Consider the following 21,168-nt stretch of genomic DNA (forward strand, 5'->3'; position numbering starts at 1 on the left):
AAAAAGACTACCCAAAATCAGAACTGTGAGTAAAATGATCTTTATTTTTTTCATGTCACTGTTAACAGGGTTTCCTTGTAGCCAAAACATTCCCAGTGATCCTCATTTCACTACAGTATGACATTTAGATTATTAATTTTCACTATTCCAAAATAAATTGCCAATGGTATTCTTCATGCATATGGACTTGAAAGGCAATTTTTGTTTACTTCTCCGGGATAGACTGCTACAAGTAGGATTACTAGGTCAAAGTATGCAACTATGTTTCCTGATAGATACTGACCAATTGCCAATGCCACCAACAATGCAGGGTACCTCATTGCTTTAATGTATGTATTTCTGGTAATTATTAACTATTTTGCTACATGTTGACTATTGCCCTCCTCTGAGCCTCTGCTAAACAAGAAAGAATCTTTAAACTTCCAGGTTCATCTCTGCCCAATTTTAGCAAGAATCTTACTAAAGTCAGTTTAGCAAGAATCCTTCACCTTCAAAACCTGATCACCTTCAATCTCTGATCAAAGTTCTCATCACACATCATCCTCCAGGTGATGTCTGATCACCGTGGCCTGCCTTCAGCAAAAATTCTGTCAAGTAACTTCCTCTTATTAATTTCCACTCCTGGAATCCCACCCTCCTCCTAGGAGATAAATTCCCACTTTTCCTTGTATTCTGAATTGAGCTCAATTATATACTAAGGTCTTTCCCCCTATTACAATAGTTCTTGATTAAAATCTGCTTTTACCACTTTAACCACTGTCCAGCTCTGATTTTCTTTCATACTGCTAAATGTAAAATTTAGACTGTTTCTAAAAATAAAATAAATCTAAGTTTAACTCTGAATTCTAAATAAGGAATAAAACTGTTTTTTTGTTTTTCTAGAAAAACTGGTGGTTTCTAGTCAGTCATTCAGCTCTAAATCTCTTATTCAAGTTACAGCAAACCTACAAAAACATTTTATTTTTTTTAAATCCTCACCTGAAGATATTTTTTTCCTTTTATCTTCAGATAGAGAGAGAAACATCGAGGTGAGAGAGACACATTGTCTGGCTGCCTCCCACACAACCCGACCAGGGCCTGGGAACGACCCACTACCAAGGTACCTGCCCTTGACTGGAATCAAACCTGAGACTCTTTGGTCCACGTGCTGACGCTCTAACCACTAAGCCAAACTGGCCAGGACTTACAAAAATATTTTTAAAAGTCATTATAGATTCCTTAACCAGGGAAGTCAAGTTTTATTAAAATATGCTTTTATTAATAACTACCTTTCAACAATCTAACCCACTCATTTCCTGATAAAATATTAGGTCAAAATGTCAAAGTAACAATTTTTATTCAAACAGTCTGAAAAGAAAAGAGAACACAGTATGTTGGGAAAACAGGAAAGACTTATTAGACACATATAAAAAATATTTGAGATAAATCATTTAAGCCTTGATATATATTGAATCTTAAAGATCAATAACTTCCTACCTTCATTTTTTTTTTTTTTTCATCCTCACCCGAGGACATTTTTCTATTTTTTGTACAGATAGAGTGGGAGGGAGAGAGAGGAAGAGAAAGAGAGAGAGAGAAACATCGATGTGAAAGGGACACATCGAGTGGCTGCCACCCGCACGACCAACCAGGGCCGGGGACAAACTGCAACCGAAGTACATGCCCTTAGCGGGAACCAAACCTAGGTCTCTCCGGACCGCAGGCCAACGCTCTAACCACTGAGAAAACCGGCCAGGGCTATTTTTTTAAAAGCCAGTGAACATAACTCCATTTTGTTTGATAACTCAGGATCACAACTATATACACCAATTATTGAACAGTATTGTACAAAAATTCAATGTTCTTTGATTTGGGAGCTGGAAAATTCCTATTCCTGGTTCCCTCACTAATCTATGTGATCTTGTAAAAGATACCTAATTTTTCTGAACTTCAGTTCCCTTAACTATACAATGAAAGAGTTTAACATTCTGTGATTATATGTATCTAAACATCATATGTGGAAAGCACCTGAGTAAGTATTGATCCCAAGACAATGAGTTTAAAAAAAACTCATTGCCCTGCCGCCTGGTTTGGCTGAGCAGTTAGAGCATCATCGGGCCACGGATTGAACAGTTTTGGGTTGCAGGTTCAATCAAGGGCCACGATTGGGGTCATGCGGGCGGCAACCAATCGATGTCTCTCTCTTACATTAATGTTTCTTTCCTTCTCTCTCTCTCTCTCCCCCATTTCCTCCATTCTACTCTCTCTAAAACATCAATGGGAAAATATCCTCTGGTGAGGATTAAAAAAAAAGAGATTTATATTTTTTTCCATTCTATTTGCATCCTTCTCATAGGAGATTAATGGTATACAGTTGAATTAACATCTTCCAAGGCAGTATTGTTTTGGCATATTCTTTAAAATTTATTATTGAGTCCACAACAGACACCTTCTAAAAGACATCTTCATCCTACAGAATAATCATCCTCTTCTCTATAGTGGGTTTTTGTGTGGTATTTTTTCAGCATTATTAGTCTAGAGGCTCCTTCTTGAAAATTTGAACTAAATTTTTTTTTAATTTTTGTTGTTTTTTTTTTATCCTCACCCGAGGACATTTTTCCATTCCCTGTTCAGAGAGAGAGAGAGAGACACACACACGAAAGGGACACATCGAGTGGCCGCCACCTGCATGATCAACCAGGGCCGGGGACAAACCGCAACCGAGGCACGTGCCCCCAGTGGGAACCGAACCTGGGCCTCCCCGGACCGCAGGCCGACGCTCCAACTGCTGAGCCAAACCGGCCAGGGCTGAACTAAATTTTAACCTCATCATTAACACACACTGTGATAGGTGGTAGAAATAAGATTCTTTTTAAAATTCGGTCAGAGGGAGCTGCTAAAAGCTCCAAGAGGACAGAAACCATCTTTGCTATTCACTGCTATACTCCCAATGGCAGTCACTTGCATGTAGCATATGCCCAGCAAACATTTGTTAAATTAATTAAAGTTTCATAAAATGCAAGTAAACGATGTAAGGTAGCATACCCTAAAAGTGCCAAATGACAAAGCAAATACTAAAAAATGAACAATCACTAAAAATTAAGGGTATCCAAAAACTCCTCACGTTGGAAATAGGACTTAAGCTGAATTTGAATAAAGAACCTATAAACCTGAAAGGCTAATATGAACCACAAGGTGATGAAAGGACACTCCAGATGATTTAACAACAACAACAACAAATAGACATGGCAAGACTGCACTATTTGGGTTTAGAAAGAGTACCCTAACAGGTAGGAAATATAAACAACCTAATCATGGAGAGATGTGAAATCTACTACAGTCAAAAAAATAAAAAATAAATACTTGAACAAATCAACATTTTTAGAAGTTTGAGAGGCAGTAGTGTGTAGAAAACTTTGGTCAAGGAAGAGACCAGAGGTAAACAATTAGGAAGGCCCCTCCTGCAGTCACCCAAATATGAGGTGATGACGGTCTGGACCAGAGTAACAATAGAATTAGGAATTACAACTGCATTTAAAACATTACACAGAGTTTACAAAATCAGATCCATGGCTGGGAGAGAGAACCAGAGAATGAAATGTTCAGTGAAAGTTCAATCTAGATTTCCAGAAAAGGTAAACAAGTGGCTGGATATGAAAAGAAAGGTCTACTCAGTTTGGGAGAAGAATTTGTAAAAGGATGACTGAGTTTCCAGTGATAGGTCATCCAGGTAAAGATATTAGCAAGAAATTCTACAAGTAGAATTATAACTGTGGAAAAGCCAGAGACTAGCTAGAGATGTAATTTTATGAGGGATCTAAACAAAAGGATTCCGCTGGAGTGGAAGGACTTAAATCAGAGTAGCTAGTGGAAAAATAACAACAGTATAATCTGGTGAACAATTGAATGGAGGACTGAAAGCAAGATAACAAGAGATTGAGAAATGAATAACCTGAGAAAGAGAATGAAGAAACAGAGAGAGAAAGATGAGACTAATAAAAAACTAAAGGTAGTAAATGTGGTCCACACAGAGAAAAAAAAAGAGTAAGAGACAGGATGACAGTACCAATGGATACGAGCTGAGAAAGGGGTTTCTTCTGTTGTTAGTATTGCTCAGTCGTTGTTTTTAGTTTTTGGGGGGTTTTTAAGAATCAGAAATAGGATTTTATTTGTCACCATTAAATATCTGAATTTTAAACAGGTTCTTGGAGTAGGGGCTCATATATCCATCAGCTTGTTCAACTTTAGCACCTGTCTCATCCCCAGTAGCTTTTCCAGAATTGCTAACTTCACCATGAAGCTCCATGAGTTTTCCCAATTCAAACCTGGGCTTCTTCAGCATTTTGACTTTCATAACAGACATCATGGAGCGGCCCTGGCTGGTTTGGCTCAGCAGTTAGAGCGTCAGCCTGCAGACCAAAGAGTTTTGGGTTTGATTCTAGTCAAGGGCAAGTACCTTGGTTGTGGTTTGGTCCCTTGCCCTGGTTAGGATCATGAGGGAGGCATCGATTGATGTGTCTCTTTCACATCGACCCTCCCACCCTCACCCCCATCTGAAGATAAATGGAAAAATATCCTCAGGTGAGGATTCTAAAAAAAGACATCATGGAGTGGACAATAGACTGACAAGCCTTTCCTCTGTCTTTTCCAATGGTATCTGGAGTCAGTTTACTGACCACTTCTTTCAAGTCATTTGTCTGCACCTCTTGAGTTATGATTTCCATCATCTTCTTCTGGATTTGGCAGACCTACTGATGCTGAGCATAAGAGGTCTTCCAAATCTGATGCATTTTTAGTAAAACCAACACAGAACAGATGAAGCAAATAACCACTGGTAGTCTTGACATCAGCATGAGCTTCAATCATGGTCTGCCATTTCTTAACCATGGGGCACATTTTGTCACAGGTATGATCCATGCCATGGAAATTAGTCAGGCAGTCTTCGCCCTGAATGTTCTCAGTAATTAATTAGGTTGAATTTTGTAAATGCAACATCATTCTGCAGATCAACTAGGTTCACTTCAAAAACATGACCCCTGAGAGCATCAGATGTGATTTTTGTTCCTTGAGTTCTTGTGATTAGTGTTTTTCCAATATTTCTTATGTTGAACTTAGCTGGTGCTTTCACATCACACTGATCTTTCTTAGAAAATGGATCAGCCACTTTCTTCTTGGCTCCCTTTTTGCCGCCTTTCATGAGGTGCTTGTTTTTGCCCACCGCTATGGTGCTGCTGAGAGAGCCAAAAGGGCTGGGTGGTTGGTTTTTAAATGGAGAAAACTAAAATGGCATTGCTAAGTGGATATTACCATTAGCATAATGGACTCAGGTCTACCTGAAGTTAAGAATCATTGCTTGATTACAAGCTACATGTGAAACCACACCTGCTCTGCTGTTCACTCTATCTCCAGTGCCTAGGACAATGCCAGTTAGTCAGTAAGCACCTAGTATCCCAACCAAAAGCCTTGCAAGCAAAATCATAACATTTTTTAAAATTCTTAATGATAAATTTTCTATGAGGTTTTGGCAACTTTAATAATTCCATATTTTAGCATTTTTATGCTTCTTCTCACTTAGCTGGCTATCTATACGGATCTAAAAAGCTAAACTTTAATTTTTTTTTTTTTTATCCTCAGCCGAGGACATTTTTTTTGGCATTTATCTTCAGATAGAGCAGGAGGGAGAAAGGGAGAAAGAGAGAGAAACATCAATGTAAGAGAGACACATCAACTGGTTGCCACACACACGACCCCAAATGGGGCCAGAGACAAACTGCAACCGAGGTACATGCCCTTAATGGAAACCAAACCCGGGTCTCTCTGGACCAAGGGCCAATGCTCTAACCACTGAGCAAAACCCGCCAGAGCTAAACTTTAAATTTTGATGAAAAGAAGCAAGCTTAATCATAAAATCAGAATTTTCATTCTAAATTATGAATTGAGGCATTTCCAATTTATTATTTTCAGAAGCAGAGTTTTAGAAACCTTTAAAATCACAATGTATTGGTAATACAATGATAAACAATCAGAAATGTAGAATGTAAAATAATAATTATATTTTATTTAAAATAAGATGTATCTTTAGAAAATATTCAATTTGCTTTCTGTTTAGAAGGAATAAGAAATACGTATAAAATTTGAAGGTACAGAGTGTGGTGAAGGCTAAGGGAGGGAGAGACGGGGGTAGGTGAAGGTGGGCAAAGGTGGGGGGAGAATGGGGGAAGTCTGGAATAATGTCAACATTAAAAATTAAACAAAACAAAACAACAAAAAACACCTTCCTCTGGCCTGGATCTCTCCTGAGACCATGTCCTACACGTGTACTAGGAGTTTCTGTAGCTGAGGTCCAGTCATGGTTGGTGGCTAACCCAGCCCTGGACCTAGGATCTTCATATATGACATGCAAAGTTGGTTGAGAATTAATTAAAAAAACAAAAACAGCCCTGGCTGGTTTGGCTCAGTGGTTAGGGCGTCGGCCAGTGGATCAAAGAGTCTCTGGTTCAATTCCGGTCAAAGGCAGTACCTCGGTTGCTGTTAGGTCCTGGCCCTGGTTGAAGTCGTGAGGGAGGCAATCAGTCGATGTGTCTCTTTCACACTGATGTTTCTTTCTCTCCCTCCCACTCTATCTGAAGAGAAATGGAAAAATATCTTTGGGTGAGGATTTAAAAAACAAACAAACTTGTGAGAAACAGAAATTGTTTTTCTTTCTTTTTTTTGGTTAATCCTCACCTGAAGATATTTTTCCTTTTCTTAGAGAGAGTGAGGAGGTGTGGATTTTTTTTTTTTTTTTTTAAGATATGGGCTTAAAAAAAAAAATCATTATATGACCCTGATGATTATAAAGATTTTGAGGACATGACGCCATAGACATTTCCTGACAGTCTGTGTTAAACACAAAGGGAAAAGAAAGCAAACCTACACTCACAACTACTAAAACCCAAGCACCATTTGCTGCAACTAACATCAAACTGCAATTATGAAGCCAGTGGCATCCCTGAAATGAGCTTTATTAGAATGACTTGGCAGGTCCCAGGCAATGCCCAACACAACAGTGTGCAAACACCACTTGCTCTTTCCAGTGGAAGTCATAAGGCAGAACTAGCTAGCAGCAAGAGGTTCGCTATATAGCAACATATACGTATTGTACATTTACAACAAACCCTGTAAATATCAAAGATGTCTGTGACATGAGACCTGCCCTTAAGGACACAATTTAGCTGGGAGACAGAACATACATATTCAGACATATATATTTAACACACAGTCAGTAACAACATAACCTAATATATGATTCATTCAAGAACCATTTATTAAGCAGCTACTATGTACCAGTCATTCTGCTGGACTTTAGGGAAATAAAAATATCCTTAAGTGACTCATAGTCTAGTGAGAAAACAACCATACTAAGTAGGAGACAGATGGTATAATTAAGATACAATAGAAGTTCTCACCACTCCTCTCTTAACCAACCCTATGGATTAATCAGTATTCTCTAGCCCCCTTGTAAAACCCAAGACATTAAATATTCATACCTAGAGTATGCCATTCTTTATAGTTCACCCATATACTTCGGTTCCTATAGCAGAGTTGTATGTCACCAAACGTCAACTGGTTTCCTCCCAAACCTGTTTATGTCAGTTGTACTTGTTACTTTGATTAGATAATTCAATTAATTGTTTTATAAACCGCCCTGGCCAGTATGGCTCAGCGGTAAGAGCAATGCCCACGGACCGGAGAGACCTGGGTTCAATTCCGACCAAGGGCACATACCTCAGTTGCAGTTCATCCCCGGCCCTGGTCGGGGTTGTGCGTGTGGCAGCCAATCAATGTGTCTCTCTCACATTGATGTTTTTCTCTCTCTCACTTCCTCCCTCTCTCCTTCCAGCTTTATCTGAAGATTAATGTAAAAATATCCTCAGGTGAGGATTAAAAAAAATTTTAAAATTAAAAAATATTATATAAACCAATAAAACACAGGTATGAAGAAAAATACTAGGTTGAATGCTTTGGAAAGACAAGACAATAAAGGAGATCTAAAAATATTGCTGTCAAATTAGATGTAGATGAAACAAGCGTAAAGGATTGGAAGAAAGGTCATAAAATCTAGGATTTTGTACATAGTATGCTTTACTCAAAGAAAATCAAAAACAGAAATCAGCCTGTCCAGTGTGGTTTGGTGGACTAAACATTGCCCCATGGACTGAGAGGTCCTGGTTCAATTCCCAGTCAGGACACATGCCCGGGTTGCAGGCTTGATCCCCAGTGGGGGAGCATGCAGGAGGCAGCCGATCAATAATTCTCTCTCACATCGATGTTACTATCTCTCTCCCCCTTCCTCTATCTAAAAAAAAAAAAAAGAAAAGAAAAGAAATAATAAATAATTGTATTATGTACATTACATATATTACAAATGCACTGAAATTGAAGCTAATTCTAGAATGTCAACGTAGAACCCCAATCATCATTGTTTAAAAAAAACTGAAGGGTCAGTAAGCTTTGTCTTAGATTGGCAAATGATTATGCATTTATATCTATTTTAATTTTATTTAAAGTATTATCTTAACTATCTTTTCTAATTCACTGCCCTACCACCAGTCTGGACGGTGTTGGATACCAAACCTTCTCTCTTATATAAGACAAGCATGAAGCTTCACTGTGTCTGGAGGTCAGAGTTTTCCCAAAGATAGTAACCTGCATCTTTGGAAGATGATTAGAAATTCATTAGACAAGAAAGAGTAAAACATTCCAGTCCTGTACACTGACGCAGAGCATGAAAGAACAAAAAAAAGTCAAAATATTTCCTTCTACTTACCATGCCCACACCAACTTTTCTTATGGCAATTATTTAACTTCTTATCTATAAATTAGGGAATGATTATCAATACCTACCACATATAGTCTTACAAAAATTAAAATAGATTATACACATAAAGTGTTTAGTGCTGTATCTGGCAAAAGTAAGTGCCCAATAAGTCAATTATTGTTTTTGGAGGGTGAGGAAGAAAGGAAAGAGAAACAAAAGAAAAAGTACTAGGTTAAATTACATGGGACCATTCCTCCCCAACTGACTACTTTTTCAAGTTCAGTAAGTATGCTGACCCAGATCCACAGGCTCCTCCTTATTCCCTCCTTTAGCTTTATGTGAGTCCACATTCCTCAGGAGCAGGTTTTAGTTGTGCCTATAATTTAAGATCCTTTGCTCACTACTTAACCTTCTCACTTAGGAAATATAAACAAAAAAAACTGATACCAAGTCCCAGACTGGGCTGTAATTTTCCACCAGGTGAAATTGGTATCACCCTTGTGGAATTTGACATCATGTTTATTTCTCCTAACTAGATATGCTGGTATTGGATCCAATTTCTGTCACATGTAAATGAGTGCTAATGGAATCTGTGTATAGAGTAATGAAACACTCCCCCTGGCCCTGTCCTGGGATCTCTTTAACACAGTGATGCCAAGAGCCTATTCGCCACACCCAAAATACCTATTCTACGCAACTTTATGCAATGTTTCCCAAAGCTTGCCTTAATTCCAGGGTTTCTGCTCCCTAATTTTTCTCCTCATGTCTCCAAAACAAAATACCTACTCATTTTCCCTTGTGCCATACTGCTTCTACCAACTCTACAATAACTTTTCCTTCTTACATATCAGTCTTTTCTTATATATTCCATCATCTTGTTCAGATAAGGTATTTTTATAAGAAAAGTTAAACAGCATTTAGTCTGCCCCAAAAGAGTGCTATTTCCTCAACTACCTTATTACATAAGAGCAAAAACATGGTTAACATATTACTGTTCAAATATAGCATATGTATAACAGATGGGCTAAGAATAATCTAATAACCAAAGTACTACACAAACTGATATATGATCAGTAAACACAAACTATATTAAATATAAATATACACACACATACAAAAAAAGAGAGAGAGAGAACTTAATTAGGCTACTCTGAGCAAGCTGAGAAAGATCCAAATTTGCAGACATTTAAAAAAAAGAAATAGCCCTGGCCGGTTTGGCCCAGCGGTTAGAGCGCTGGCCTGCGTTCCAGAGAGACCCGGGTTCGGTTCCCCCTAAGGGTGCCTACCTCGGTTGCAGTTTGTCCCCGGCCCTGGTTGGGTCATGCGGGTGGCAGCCAGTCGATGTGTCCCTTTCATGTTGATGTTTCTCTCTCTTTCTCTCCCTCCAAATCTATCTGAACAAAAAAATGGAAAAAAATGTCCTCAGGTGAGGATTAAAAATAAAGAATACTTAATGCCCTGGCCGGTTTGGCTCAGCGGTTGGAGCATCGGCCTGCGGTACAGAGAGACCTGGGTTCGGTTCCCGCTAAGGGCACGTACCTCGGTTGCAGTTTGTCCCCGGCCCTGGTTGGTCGTGCGGGTGGCAGCCACTCGATGTGTCCCTTCACATCGATGTTTCTCTCTCTCTTCCTCTCTCTCCCTCCCGCTCTATCTGAACAAAAAATGGAAAAATGTCCTCGGGTGAGGATAAAAATAAAAAAAAAAGAAGAAGAAGAAATAGACATTTTATTTCAGTATGTCTCACACAAAAATAAATAAAATGATTAAAATAGTGATACATTGTTAAACCATTTTAAGGAACATAACTTGTTAAAGACTTTCCTGAGCCCCTTAAAGAATTATTCTACCTGAGTGCTCATACAACTCAACAAAAGGAAGACAAAGAACCCAATTAAAAAATGGGCAGAAGAACTAAACAGACACCTCTCCAAACAGGACATACAAATGGCTAAGAGACATATGAAGAAATGCTCAACATCACTAATCATCAGAGAGATGCAAATTAAAACAACGAGGTATCACCTCACACCTGTCAGAATGGCAGCCATCAACAAATCATCAAACAACAAGTGTTGGCGAGGGTGTGGTGAAAAGGGGACTCTAGTACACTGCTGGTGGGAATGCAGACTGGTGCAGCCACTATGGAAAACAATATGGTGTTACCTCAAAAAATTAAAAATTGAACTTCCATTTGACCCAGTGATCCCACTTCTAGGAATATGCCCTAACAAGCCTGAAACACCAATCAGAAAGAGTATATGTACCCCTATGTTCACAGCAGCACTATTTACAATAGCTAAGATCTGGAAACAGCCCAAATGTCCATCAGTAGACGAATGGATAAAAAAAGCTGTGGTACATATACACAATGGAGTACCATGCAGCTGTTAAGAAAGAAATACCTCTTATCCTTTGAGATGACATGGAGGAACCTGGAAAGTATTATCCTAAGTGAAACAAGCCAAACAGAGAAAGACAAGTATCATATGATCTCACTTATTTGTGGAATATAATGAACATAACAGTCTGAGGAATGGGGTAGTCCCAGAGACATGGAAGTGGGGTACAGACTGACAATCCCCAGAAGAGGGGGTGGTAGGGAAGAGATAAACCACAGAACTTGCCCTGGCCAGTTTGGCTCAGCGGTTGGAGCGTTGACCTGCGGACCAGAGAGTCCGGGTTTGGTTCCCGCTAGGGGCATGTACCAAAAAAAAAATTGATAAAGTTTCCACATATATTAAAAAAAAACAACCACAGAACTTATATGCATGTATGCATGAACAATGGACATGGACAACAAACCTGGGGACAGGGCAGGGAGGGAGAGGTGGGGGAATCAGTGGGGGGAAAAGCAAAAATATAACTAAAATAAATTAATTTAAAAAAAAAAAGAATTATTCTACCTGAAGAAAAACTTGAAATAAGTGGTAAAATTTTACTTTAAATGATGACAGCTATTGAAAGCACACTTAATCATCTAAATATTATAATTCTCCTGGCTACTTCAGATCAAAAGCAGCTTCATAGGACCAATTAAAGAGCCCTTGCCTGAGTACTAGGACACTTAGGCTCTAAACTAAATCTATATCAACTCACAGAGTGATCTAAGACAAATTACTTCAGTTCTCTGGCGCTAATAAACCAAGGAATGAGACTACTTAAAGTCTAAGGTCTCTCCCAAGGTAAACTATTCTTAGTTCAATGATGGGGATAGAAAATTCAGAATAGGGAATATGGGGGGAGGTACATATGTGTGTGATGTGAGTATATCTATCTCTATCCCAGTCAGCCCTAGAATTCTACAACTCTACAAGTGCCAGAATGAAGATTACAGATAATATACATCCTTTAGAAATTAAGAGCATTAATGTGCAGTGCATATTCTCCCTCTTGCTTTCTGTCTCTGCTTCCTCCACCTCTCTGCTCCCCTCCGTCTCTTTTCTTCTACCCCTCCCCCTACTTCTCTCTCCTGTCTCCAGATTTTCTCCCAAACTCCAAAATTTCCTATATTACTAGCTGCAGGCCTCAATGCTTACAAACTATTACCACCTATTAACTACCATCTCTGGTCTGCCAATGACTCCGAATACAGTCATTTTATTGCTCTTAAACCACTAATAGGGCAAACAGAATGTAAGTAACTACTACACAAAATGATCACTGAAACCAATTCTTGGCTTCCAAAATTAGATTTAAATAAATAATGCAATCAAATGCATTCTGTCCACAGAAATTTCAACCAACAGAGCAAACCACTTACTGGGCACCTATTATGGGTAATATACTTTTGCATAGTTTATCTTTTTAAAAACTTTACCACTACCCTGCTTGGTGGGTATATTATCATCTACAATTTACAAATAAAAAGAAAGCCCAGAAAAATTATAAATAAAAAGTGATACCTCTACTGTTATTGTCATATTTAGCTAACTAATATTAACAATAGGAAACGAACCCAGCTGGTGTGGCTCAGTGGTTGAGCATTAACCCATGCACCAAGGGGTCACTGGTTCAATTCCCAGTCAGGGCACATGCCCAGGTTGTTGGCCTGGTCCCCAGTGGGGGGCATGCAGGAGGCAGCCAGTCCATGTTTCTATCTCTCGCTCCCTCTCCCTTCCTCTCTCTCTAAGGTCAATAAAGAAAGAAGAAAAAAAACACTAGGAAAGGAACAAATAGAAGGCCAGAAGCTACAACTTAACAGTCTAAAGAGAACCTCCGGTCCATTCCCTGCATATCACTGAGGGAAAGGGTACAACAAAAAGGAAAATGGTGCATAGGCAGTGAAGTTGCGGGGCGGGGTGTGTGTGACAACATATGGATGGACACAGGACACAACATGTAGGAAAGGTGCTTGCCTGTCAGTCTAGCCTGGGTAACCAAGGACTGGCAAGGGGGTTGGAGCCACTGCAAGCACATGCACAGAATCAATCCTGAAGTATTCATTGGTTAAGCTCCTAGTTAAAATACCCAAACAAAGAGTCATGTTCTCTCGTGTGTCTTGCTTCCCTCCTGCCTCCTCATACTCACTTGCTCTGTGACCTTCGCTAGCCCGCAATGTGGCCCTAGAAGCCACATGGCCCAGGGCCTTGCAGACCCCACACAAAGTGGACTGCAGCTGGGAACACAAACTAACCTAGCCAGATGCTGAACTGGACTGGACTGAATTTTAATATGGAGCAAAGACTCCAGGCAGGGGCTTTAATTCTAGCTCTGCTGAAGATGAAATGGAGCTTTTTCCATGGCAGGATGGAGGGGGATGAGACCTTGGAAGGGAAACCCCTTAATCTTACACCATCAATAAAGCTTTCCAAACTACTTATCCTCTGTGGGGACCTCAGGAAATTCTTGTTCCTTCAATACCCAAGAAGCCCACAACCACCAGTGACAGGTGGGGACATGGAGGATACCCTAACGATAACACTATGACCCACACTTTCCACAGCCAAATAGACAACCGGACTGTTTTGTCCAAATGGCCACCAAAGCAAGAAACTCCAAAGACCCCAAGGGCAATTTTATTTCTAATGGCCTAGAACTGAACCCCGAGTACCACTAATAACATTCATAAATCAAAACATGTACCTGACATCAAGCAGACAAGTAGGCTGAAAAAGGGCAACAGTCCAGATTATTTGGACTTCCAAACATCTTTCAAAGACTGATTAGTAAAAGGGTTTGTTCATGTTTGCTTGTTTGTTTTAAATGCTGCTTAAATTACCAAGATTTGAGAGAAAAGTTACAGGTCTTCCTCTACCACTAGAATTCAAAGAAATGGAGACTTAGATAGTATATAATGTTTAGGGCTAAATAGACATATCCCTTGATAAAGAATTCTCCCCAGATAATTCGTGAGGCCATTATTATTTTTTTTAATTTAATTAATTAATTTATTTTTGTTATAGATGTTTCTCCTTTCCCCCCCACTGATTCCCCCTTCCAGTGAGGCCATTCTTATATGTCAGTTTTTTAAAGATAAGAGAAATCTGTTTCCAGTAATGGTGCCTTGAAATAACTCCCCTACTGAAAACAGATAAAAAATTCCAGATAAATATTTTTACAATCACCTTAAAAAGTAAAGCTGATAAGTAAGGAACTATCTGGTCAAATTGAAGAGAAATTGTGAACCCAGTGAAATAAGAGAACAAAAGTTACTTTTGTCCTTTGGGTGCTGTCCAATCAGAACATATTTGAGCCCTGGCCGGTCTGGCTCAGCGGCTGGAGCGATGGCCTGCAGACTAGAGAGTCCCAGGTTCGGTTCCTGCTAGGGACACATACCAAAAAAATAAATAAATAAAAGAACATTATTTGAACTTTAGTATGGACAGCCTTGCAAGACCCAAAAGGCAAAAACCAAAGACCAGAATAATGTGGACTGTAGAGTTTATGAGGAGATATACCCCACATTTTATTAAGACCCTAAAGGGCTTATACCCTCAAAGCAAAGGAAAAATAGACAGAAACTAGCCCTCAAATGTATCCACAACCAAAATATGCATCACCTGGGTGATCCAAAACATAAAGCAATGAATTTCAGTCCAGGTAGTGCCTCCAGATTCCTACCAGAAGCAAATGCAAAAACCTTCTGAAGCTATCTTTCTTTGAGACCTCAGATTGGTCTCATACTTTTTCAAGAACAGTGAGCAGCATACAAAGATAACTATGAATACAAAAAAAACAAGTCATCAAAGAAAGAATCTGTTTCCAGCAAAAACAATAGACCACAGAAAGAGACCTCTATGACCTCACATATAGGAAGAACAGAGACATCAACTATAAAATAACTCTACTCACTAGGTTTAAAAAATAAAATACAATTCTGAAAATATCTGCAGGGAATAGGAAGCTATTAAAAAATACAGCAGATTTTTAAAAGAATCAAACTGAACTTCAATAACAACCAAAATTACAAATTCACAGGATAGCTTTAAAAGATTAGATCCAACTGAAGAGAAAATTAATGGACTAGAAAATGAATCAGAATAAATTATCCAGAATGAAGCATGTAGAGATAAAAAGATGTAAAATATAGAGCAGATAAAGAAGGCCTAAGATACACGTAATCAGATATCCACAGGAAAAGAACAAGACAAGAGAAATCCAAAGAGATAATGAGTAATTATTTTACAGAACTAATGAGATGCCAATCCACAGATTCAAGGGGCCTAACCAAGTCCCAAATAAAATCAAAAGAAATTTAAACCCTTACACATCATAACAAAACTACAGAACACCAAAGTCAAAAGAAAGTCTTAACTGTAGCTAATAAAATAAGCTAGAAAACAGTACAACACAGTAAAATCTCCATGCCTGTTGCTTTAAATAAAAAGAAAAGTGAGCCCTGGGCAGTGTGGCTCAATTGGCTGAAGCATGCATGGTCCAGTACACCAAAAGGTGGCAGGTTCAACTCCCAGTTTGATTCTTCTACTTTCATCTCCCCTCCATGTTTATTCTGAATCCTTGCGAAGGGTTCCATTTTAAATTGTGTCTCTCTTTGTTCAAAACATGTCAGTAGTTCCCCATACTGCTGAGGTAAAATCTAAAGTCCTTACCATGGGCAAGACTCAGTACCTCTGATATCTTTTCTTCTATTCTCTTCCTCCACTGTACCCACACATTCCAAGGGTGTTCCTTCCCCCTCTGCCTAGAACACTCTTTCCTCAGATTTCACCTTTCCAGGTCTGTTCAAATGGCACCTTAGCAGTAAAGCCTTTCTTCCCCACTCCAGCCTCCCAAGCACTCCATGTCCCACTTAACCACACTTTATCATAGCACTTATTACCATCTAACATTTTAAGAATGTATTTACTTATTACTGCCTGTCTTCTGCCACGATTGGTTTTAATCATTGTTGTTTCTCCAGTGCCTAGAACAGGACCTGGCATGGAGTAGGCAAAAATCATCTGTTGAATGAAAATATGAATCACTAATGCCAAAATCCAAACTCATAAACACTCTGGTATCTGCCTCCACACCACATTCCAAAATCCTAACTTAACCTTTTTCACAGTGCTAGCATTTTCAGGTAAATGGCACAGCCTCCCCTAACACACACACACACACACACACACACACACACACACACGCTAAGACAATAATTTTTATTTTTTATTCACATGCTTGCTTTTCATTAAGTCAGTAATTTTCAAATACTGAGCCTTAGGTTCTCATTACCTCATAAAGTTTTTTTTTCCTGCTATTCTCCCCACTCACTGCTAAGCTTGTGTATGCTAAGAAAATTTAAATCCCCAAAATGATAAACACTGATTCTTCTGCATTTTGTTCTATCATTCTGACTAGACTGCATGTTTCTTTGAGGTAATCTAGTTCAATGTGTCTCACTCAGAAAATTCTTTCAAATGTTATGTATTCCATTTTCAATTCCTTTCACATAATAGCTCAATAATAATTTTAACCATTCTTTTAATCCTCACCTGAGGACATTTTTCTGTTCATCATCAGATGGGGGGGGGGGGGCATCCATGTGAGAGACACATCAATTGGTTGCCTCCCAAATGACCCTGACCGAGGTCAGGGACAAACCGCAACCAAGGTACCCACTACTCATTGGTCCTTGGTCCAAGGCTCTAACTGCTGAGCCAAACCGGCCAGGGCTTAACTTTTTTTTATTATTTTAGAGAGGAAGAGAGATAGGAACATCGAAGACAGAGAACATCAACTGGCTGCCTCCTGCACACTCCCCACTGGGGATCTGGCCCACAACTCCAGCATGTGCCCTGACCGGGAATCAAACCAGCGACCTCTTGATGCATGGGTTGATGCTCAACCACTGAGCCACATTGGCTAGGCAAGAAAGTCATATATTAACTAAAATGGGCAAGGGGAAACAAAATGACAGTGTGACCAGTTTCCTTACTCTCAACATCTGAGACAGGGAGAAAGTGATGAAGGCAGGCCAGGTAGATAGATGAGAGCTTGCCTTGTCTTTCACAATTCTGCCCTGGCAATTTGAAAGAACAGGACTAACAGGTTCCTAAAGAGACAAATTAGACTTAATCTTAAAGGTATTTTTGTTGACTTTGGTGTTAATCACTTGAAAAGATATTTAAAAAATAAAAGGAAGATACCACATAATCCAAATTTCATCATCAGTCATTCAACTCTTACTTCCTATTGTTTTCCCAGGAAAATTCCAATGGCAAAAGTAAATAGATAGATAGATATAATGTAATGTAATCAAATGTAATGATGTTGATATAAAGAAATGATCTGGCAAAGGGAGTAATGGGGGACATCTATAATACTGTCAACAATAAAAATAACTAACTAGCCCTGGCCAGTTTGGCTCAGCGGTTAGAGCGTCCGCCTGCGGTCCGGAGAGACCCGGGTTCGGTTCCCGCTAAGGGCATGTACCTCGGTTGCAGTTTGTCCCCGGCCCTGGTTGGTCGTACGGGTGGCAGCCGCTCGATGTGTCCCTTTCACATCGATGTTTCCCTCTCTCTCCCTCCCACTCTGTCTGTACAAAAAATGGAAAAATGTCCTCGCATGAGGATTAAAAAAATAAATAAATAACTAAATGATTTTATAAATATATTTTCAATAATGCTAATAACGGTGTCAAAGAGCACAGGTTCCTGCAAACTGTCCCCCAAAATACATAATAACTGTTCTGTATGAAAATATTGACACATTTTTTAAAGTTTCTCCATGGATACTTAATTTGAGAACAAACCAAAAGGTACTGTAAAAATGTAGTGTCCTTAATATAATGAACACCAATGGGAAACCTATCCTAAGTTTAACATTTGCCATATATAACACAGGAAGTTGTGTGTGAATGTATATAAAATTGAAGAGTGGCTACAGTTACAGGTAACTTCAAAAATTTAAACACAGTGGGATGAGGGGGGCATAGATGGTTAGATGGGTTGGAAATTCACAAACTTCCACAGGTAGGAAAGTAAGATTTTCCTGTTTGTTTTGACCAAATTAGTGTGGCTTATCTTACATTCCCTAAACTGGAAAAGAAATGGAAAATTTAAGTGGTTACATATAAAAGTCATTCTCCATAACGGTACAATATTAAAGTTAAGGCCTGCCTTTAACACTTCCTTGAAGTGTGAAATCCACAAGCTCATTTATGGAAGTCACTGCTAATAAAGGTGAATTACCAATAAATTTAAATAAAACATTTAAATCTGTTGGTTACTATACAGACATGGTCAGATTCATTGCGAGGAAAATTACAAATATCCAAAGACTGAATACTAGGAATGAAAAAGCCTCCAAAAATACAAACACAAAGAATCAGAAGTTATCCTAGAAAACTATGGGTCATTCCCTCACTTCATTCAACTCTTCCCAGAGGCCTTCCCTAACCACTCCATCTGAAATAGCTGCCCCTATCACACTCTATTCCTGTACCCTGATTTAATTCTTCTCATCACAGCAGTTGCCACTATGGGTCACTATATTATAGAGCTGCATTTGCTGATTGCCTCCCAGTAAAACATAAGCTCTGTAAGAGCAGAGGCTTTGTCAGGACCTCGAGGCACACAGCTGGTACTCAATAAATGTGCTGGAGCCCGGCCAGTGTGGCTCAGTGTTTGAGAGTCGGCCCATGCACCAGGAGGTCACTGGTTCAATTCTCATTCAGGGCACATGCTCAGGTTGTGGGCCTGGTCCCAGTGGGGGGCATGCAGGAGGTGGCCAATTGATGTTCTCCCTCATCAATGTTTCTATCTCTCTCCCTCTCTCTTCCTTTCTCTAATATCAATAGAGAAAAAAAAAATTATTTTTTATCTTCAGATAGAGCAAGAGGGAGAGAGAGGGGAGAGAGAGAGAGAAACATCAATATAAGAGAGACTGGTCACCACCCACACAACCCCAACCAGGGTCCGGACAAACCTCAACCAGGTACATACAGTGCCCTTAGCGAGAACCGTACCCGGGACTCTTTGGTCTGCGGGCCAATGGTCTAACCACTGAGCGAAACCTGCCAGGGTGAAAAAAGACATTTTTTAAATAATAAATGTGCTGGATAAGTAAACGATGAAACTGAATTTCAGAGAGGTTAAAGGATTTCCTCAAGGTCACATAACTAGCAGCAAACCCCCAGCCCTTACTATTACTCTAATTGCTCTTTCCACTGCCACTTGCATTACACCAAAGCAGCCTATTCCAGCACAGATTCTCTTTAACAGACTTCTCCTTTTCTTTTTTTTAAGTGCCAAAGAAAATATATGTTACCAAAAAAAGTGACACACTGAATAGCATTTTAACTTCAAGTGTTTCACCAACCAAAACTATACTCAAATTTCATAAGCACACAGGGTCAGCCAGTAAAGAAGAATGATACAGCCACTCATAGTTCTTTAAGTTCCTTGTGAAATTGGTGTATGGTTTGGAAGTTTTAAGAACAGCCACTTATCAATTCAGAATGGCCTGTAAAGTACCAGCCTCACTTTCACTCTTCTAAGAGCCCACAAGAGCTCCTCCTTGGATATACTTTACCTTGCAGATTATACAGGAAAAGTAGCTAACTTTAAAGCCCCTTTTAGTTCCTTTTACAGTAAAAGTCAATCTCACAAAACACTGAACATAAAATTAATCCTCGGGAAGTTTTAGATTGTGAGAACAGGAAACCACCTCTGAACTATCATCTGACTGTGATATCTAGGTCCTTCATTTAAAATCCATGAATCTGAAATACCTAAAAGAAACGCGGGAGGGGGTGAGGGAGTGGGAAGAGAAGAAACATTTACATAGAGAGAGAGAGAGCTGATGTTCCTAGTAACACTTTCCCCCAACATCAGCTTCTTGCCTGAAGTCAAGGCCTCACAGATACAACTTCTGTTGTCTTTTCTGATCACCTTCCTCCCAGAGAAACCTATTGCCAGTATCGACTGCGGGAACGTCTCTAGACCTAAGACAGAGGATGGATGATTTGCTCGACATCTTTCAAAACTACTGTTAGCCCATTTAGTACACGGAAAGGAAAGACCTAAAATGTGGGATGGCAAGAGTTGAAATGAGACAGAGTTAAGAGAAGAAAGGAGCCAACGAAAAGGAGCGGGGAGGGTAAACAACGCATCAGGGCGGGAGTGAGAACCCAGGTCAAGGAAGTGGGGTCGGCCAAAAGCGAAGGTGAAGGGGGGCAGGGGACAGTTCTGGGTGGGATGGTGGGAGCAGGGGGGAGGGGACCAGCGAGGGCAGGAGGAGGGGGAAGGGTCCGGGGCGGGGCGAAAGGGAGCGAAGAGGCGGGATGAAGAGGGCCAGGCCGGGAGGGTCTTTACCTGCAGCTCCGCCCGCTCCACCTCCCACTGGGCTCTCTCCACCTCGAAGCGGGCCCACTCGTGCTGCAGGAAGTGCAGAATGCCCGGGAGGCTGTACTGGGCTCGGGATGCCCCCGCCGCAGCCGCCCCGTCCCCGGCCGCCTCCGCCAAAGGCCCGAGACCCTTGGCACCGCCGGCACCCGGGTGGTTGTTGCTGAAGAAGACGCCGGGACCCGCCTGCTCGTCCATGGCGGCGCAGAAACCCGGTGAGCTGCCCAGCGCCCAGCAGCGGAGGCAACGGCGGCGGCCAGCAGCGCCTCCTCCGCCCTCCGCCGCTCCCCGCCCACACCCCAGTCAGCAGGGAGCAACTGCTTGGGCGCGGGGGCCGGCCGAGCCGGGACGGGCCGGGAAATGGGTCAACTGAGGCGCGCGGGCGGCCCGGGGCTTGCTGGGAAATGTAGTCGCGGGGCGTGGCGACGGCGAGCGCGGCGGAGCGGCCTGTGGGGCTGCGAACCGCTGCAGCGCGCCCTGGGCCCCGCCCCCGGCCCGGCCCCGCCCAGGTGCGCGAGTTTCCTCCAGGGCGGGGCGGGCGCAGCCGGGCGGCGCTCCGGGGTTGCTCACACGCGGAAGTTCACGGGCGGCGCCGCCTGTTCACAC

The 21,168-nt window shown here is 40.8% G+C and overlaps 1 protein-coding gene and 1 pseudogene across 4 annotated transcripts in view; both read right to left on the bottom strand.

Moving 5' to 3' along the window:
* STRN (striatin) overlaps positions 1-20,792 on the bottom strand; it is an 88,507-nt gene extending 67,715 nt beyond the window's left edge. Inside the window, exon 1 of one of the 4 annotated variants that reach the window (XM_036262405.1) lies at positions 20,533-20,792. In XM_036262405.1, the coding sequence (XP_036118298.1) occupies positions 20,533-20,760 (228 nt within the window). In that variant the 5' untranslated portion in view covers positions 20,761-20,792. Of the gene's footprint in view, positions 1-7,508; positions 7,602-8,788; positions 8,811-20,532 lie in introns of those variants that run through there. The other 3 variants (XM_036262407.1, XM_036262408.1, XM_036262406.1) reach the window with 3 other exon arrangements.
* On the bottom strand, positions 4,145-6,330 carry LOC118631073 (annotated as a pseudogene).
* Positions 20,793-21,168: the final 376 nt, after the last annotated feature.

This window comes from Molossus molossus, unplaced genomic scaffold (genome assembly GCF_014108415.1).
Source record: "Molossus molossus isolate mMolMol1 unplaced genomic scaffold, mMolMol1.p scaffold_m16_p_15, whole genome shotgun sequence".
Classification (NCBI taxonomy): Eukaryota; Metazoa; Chordata; class Mammalia; order Chiroptera; family Molossidae; genus Molossus; species Molossus molossus.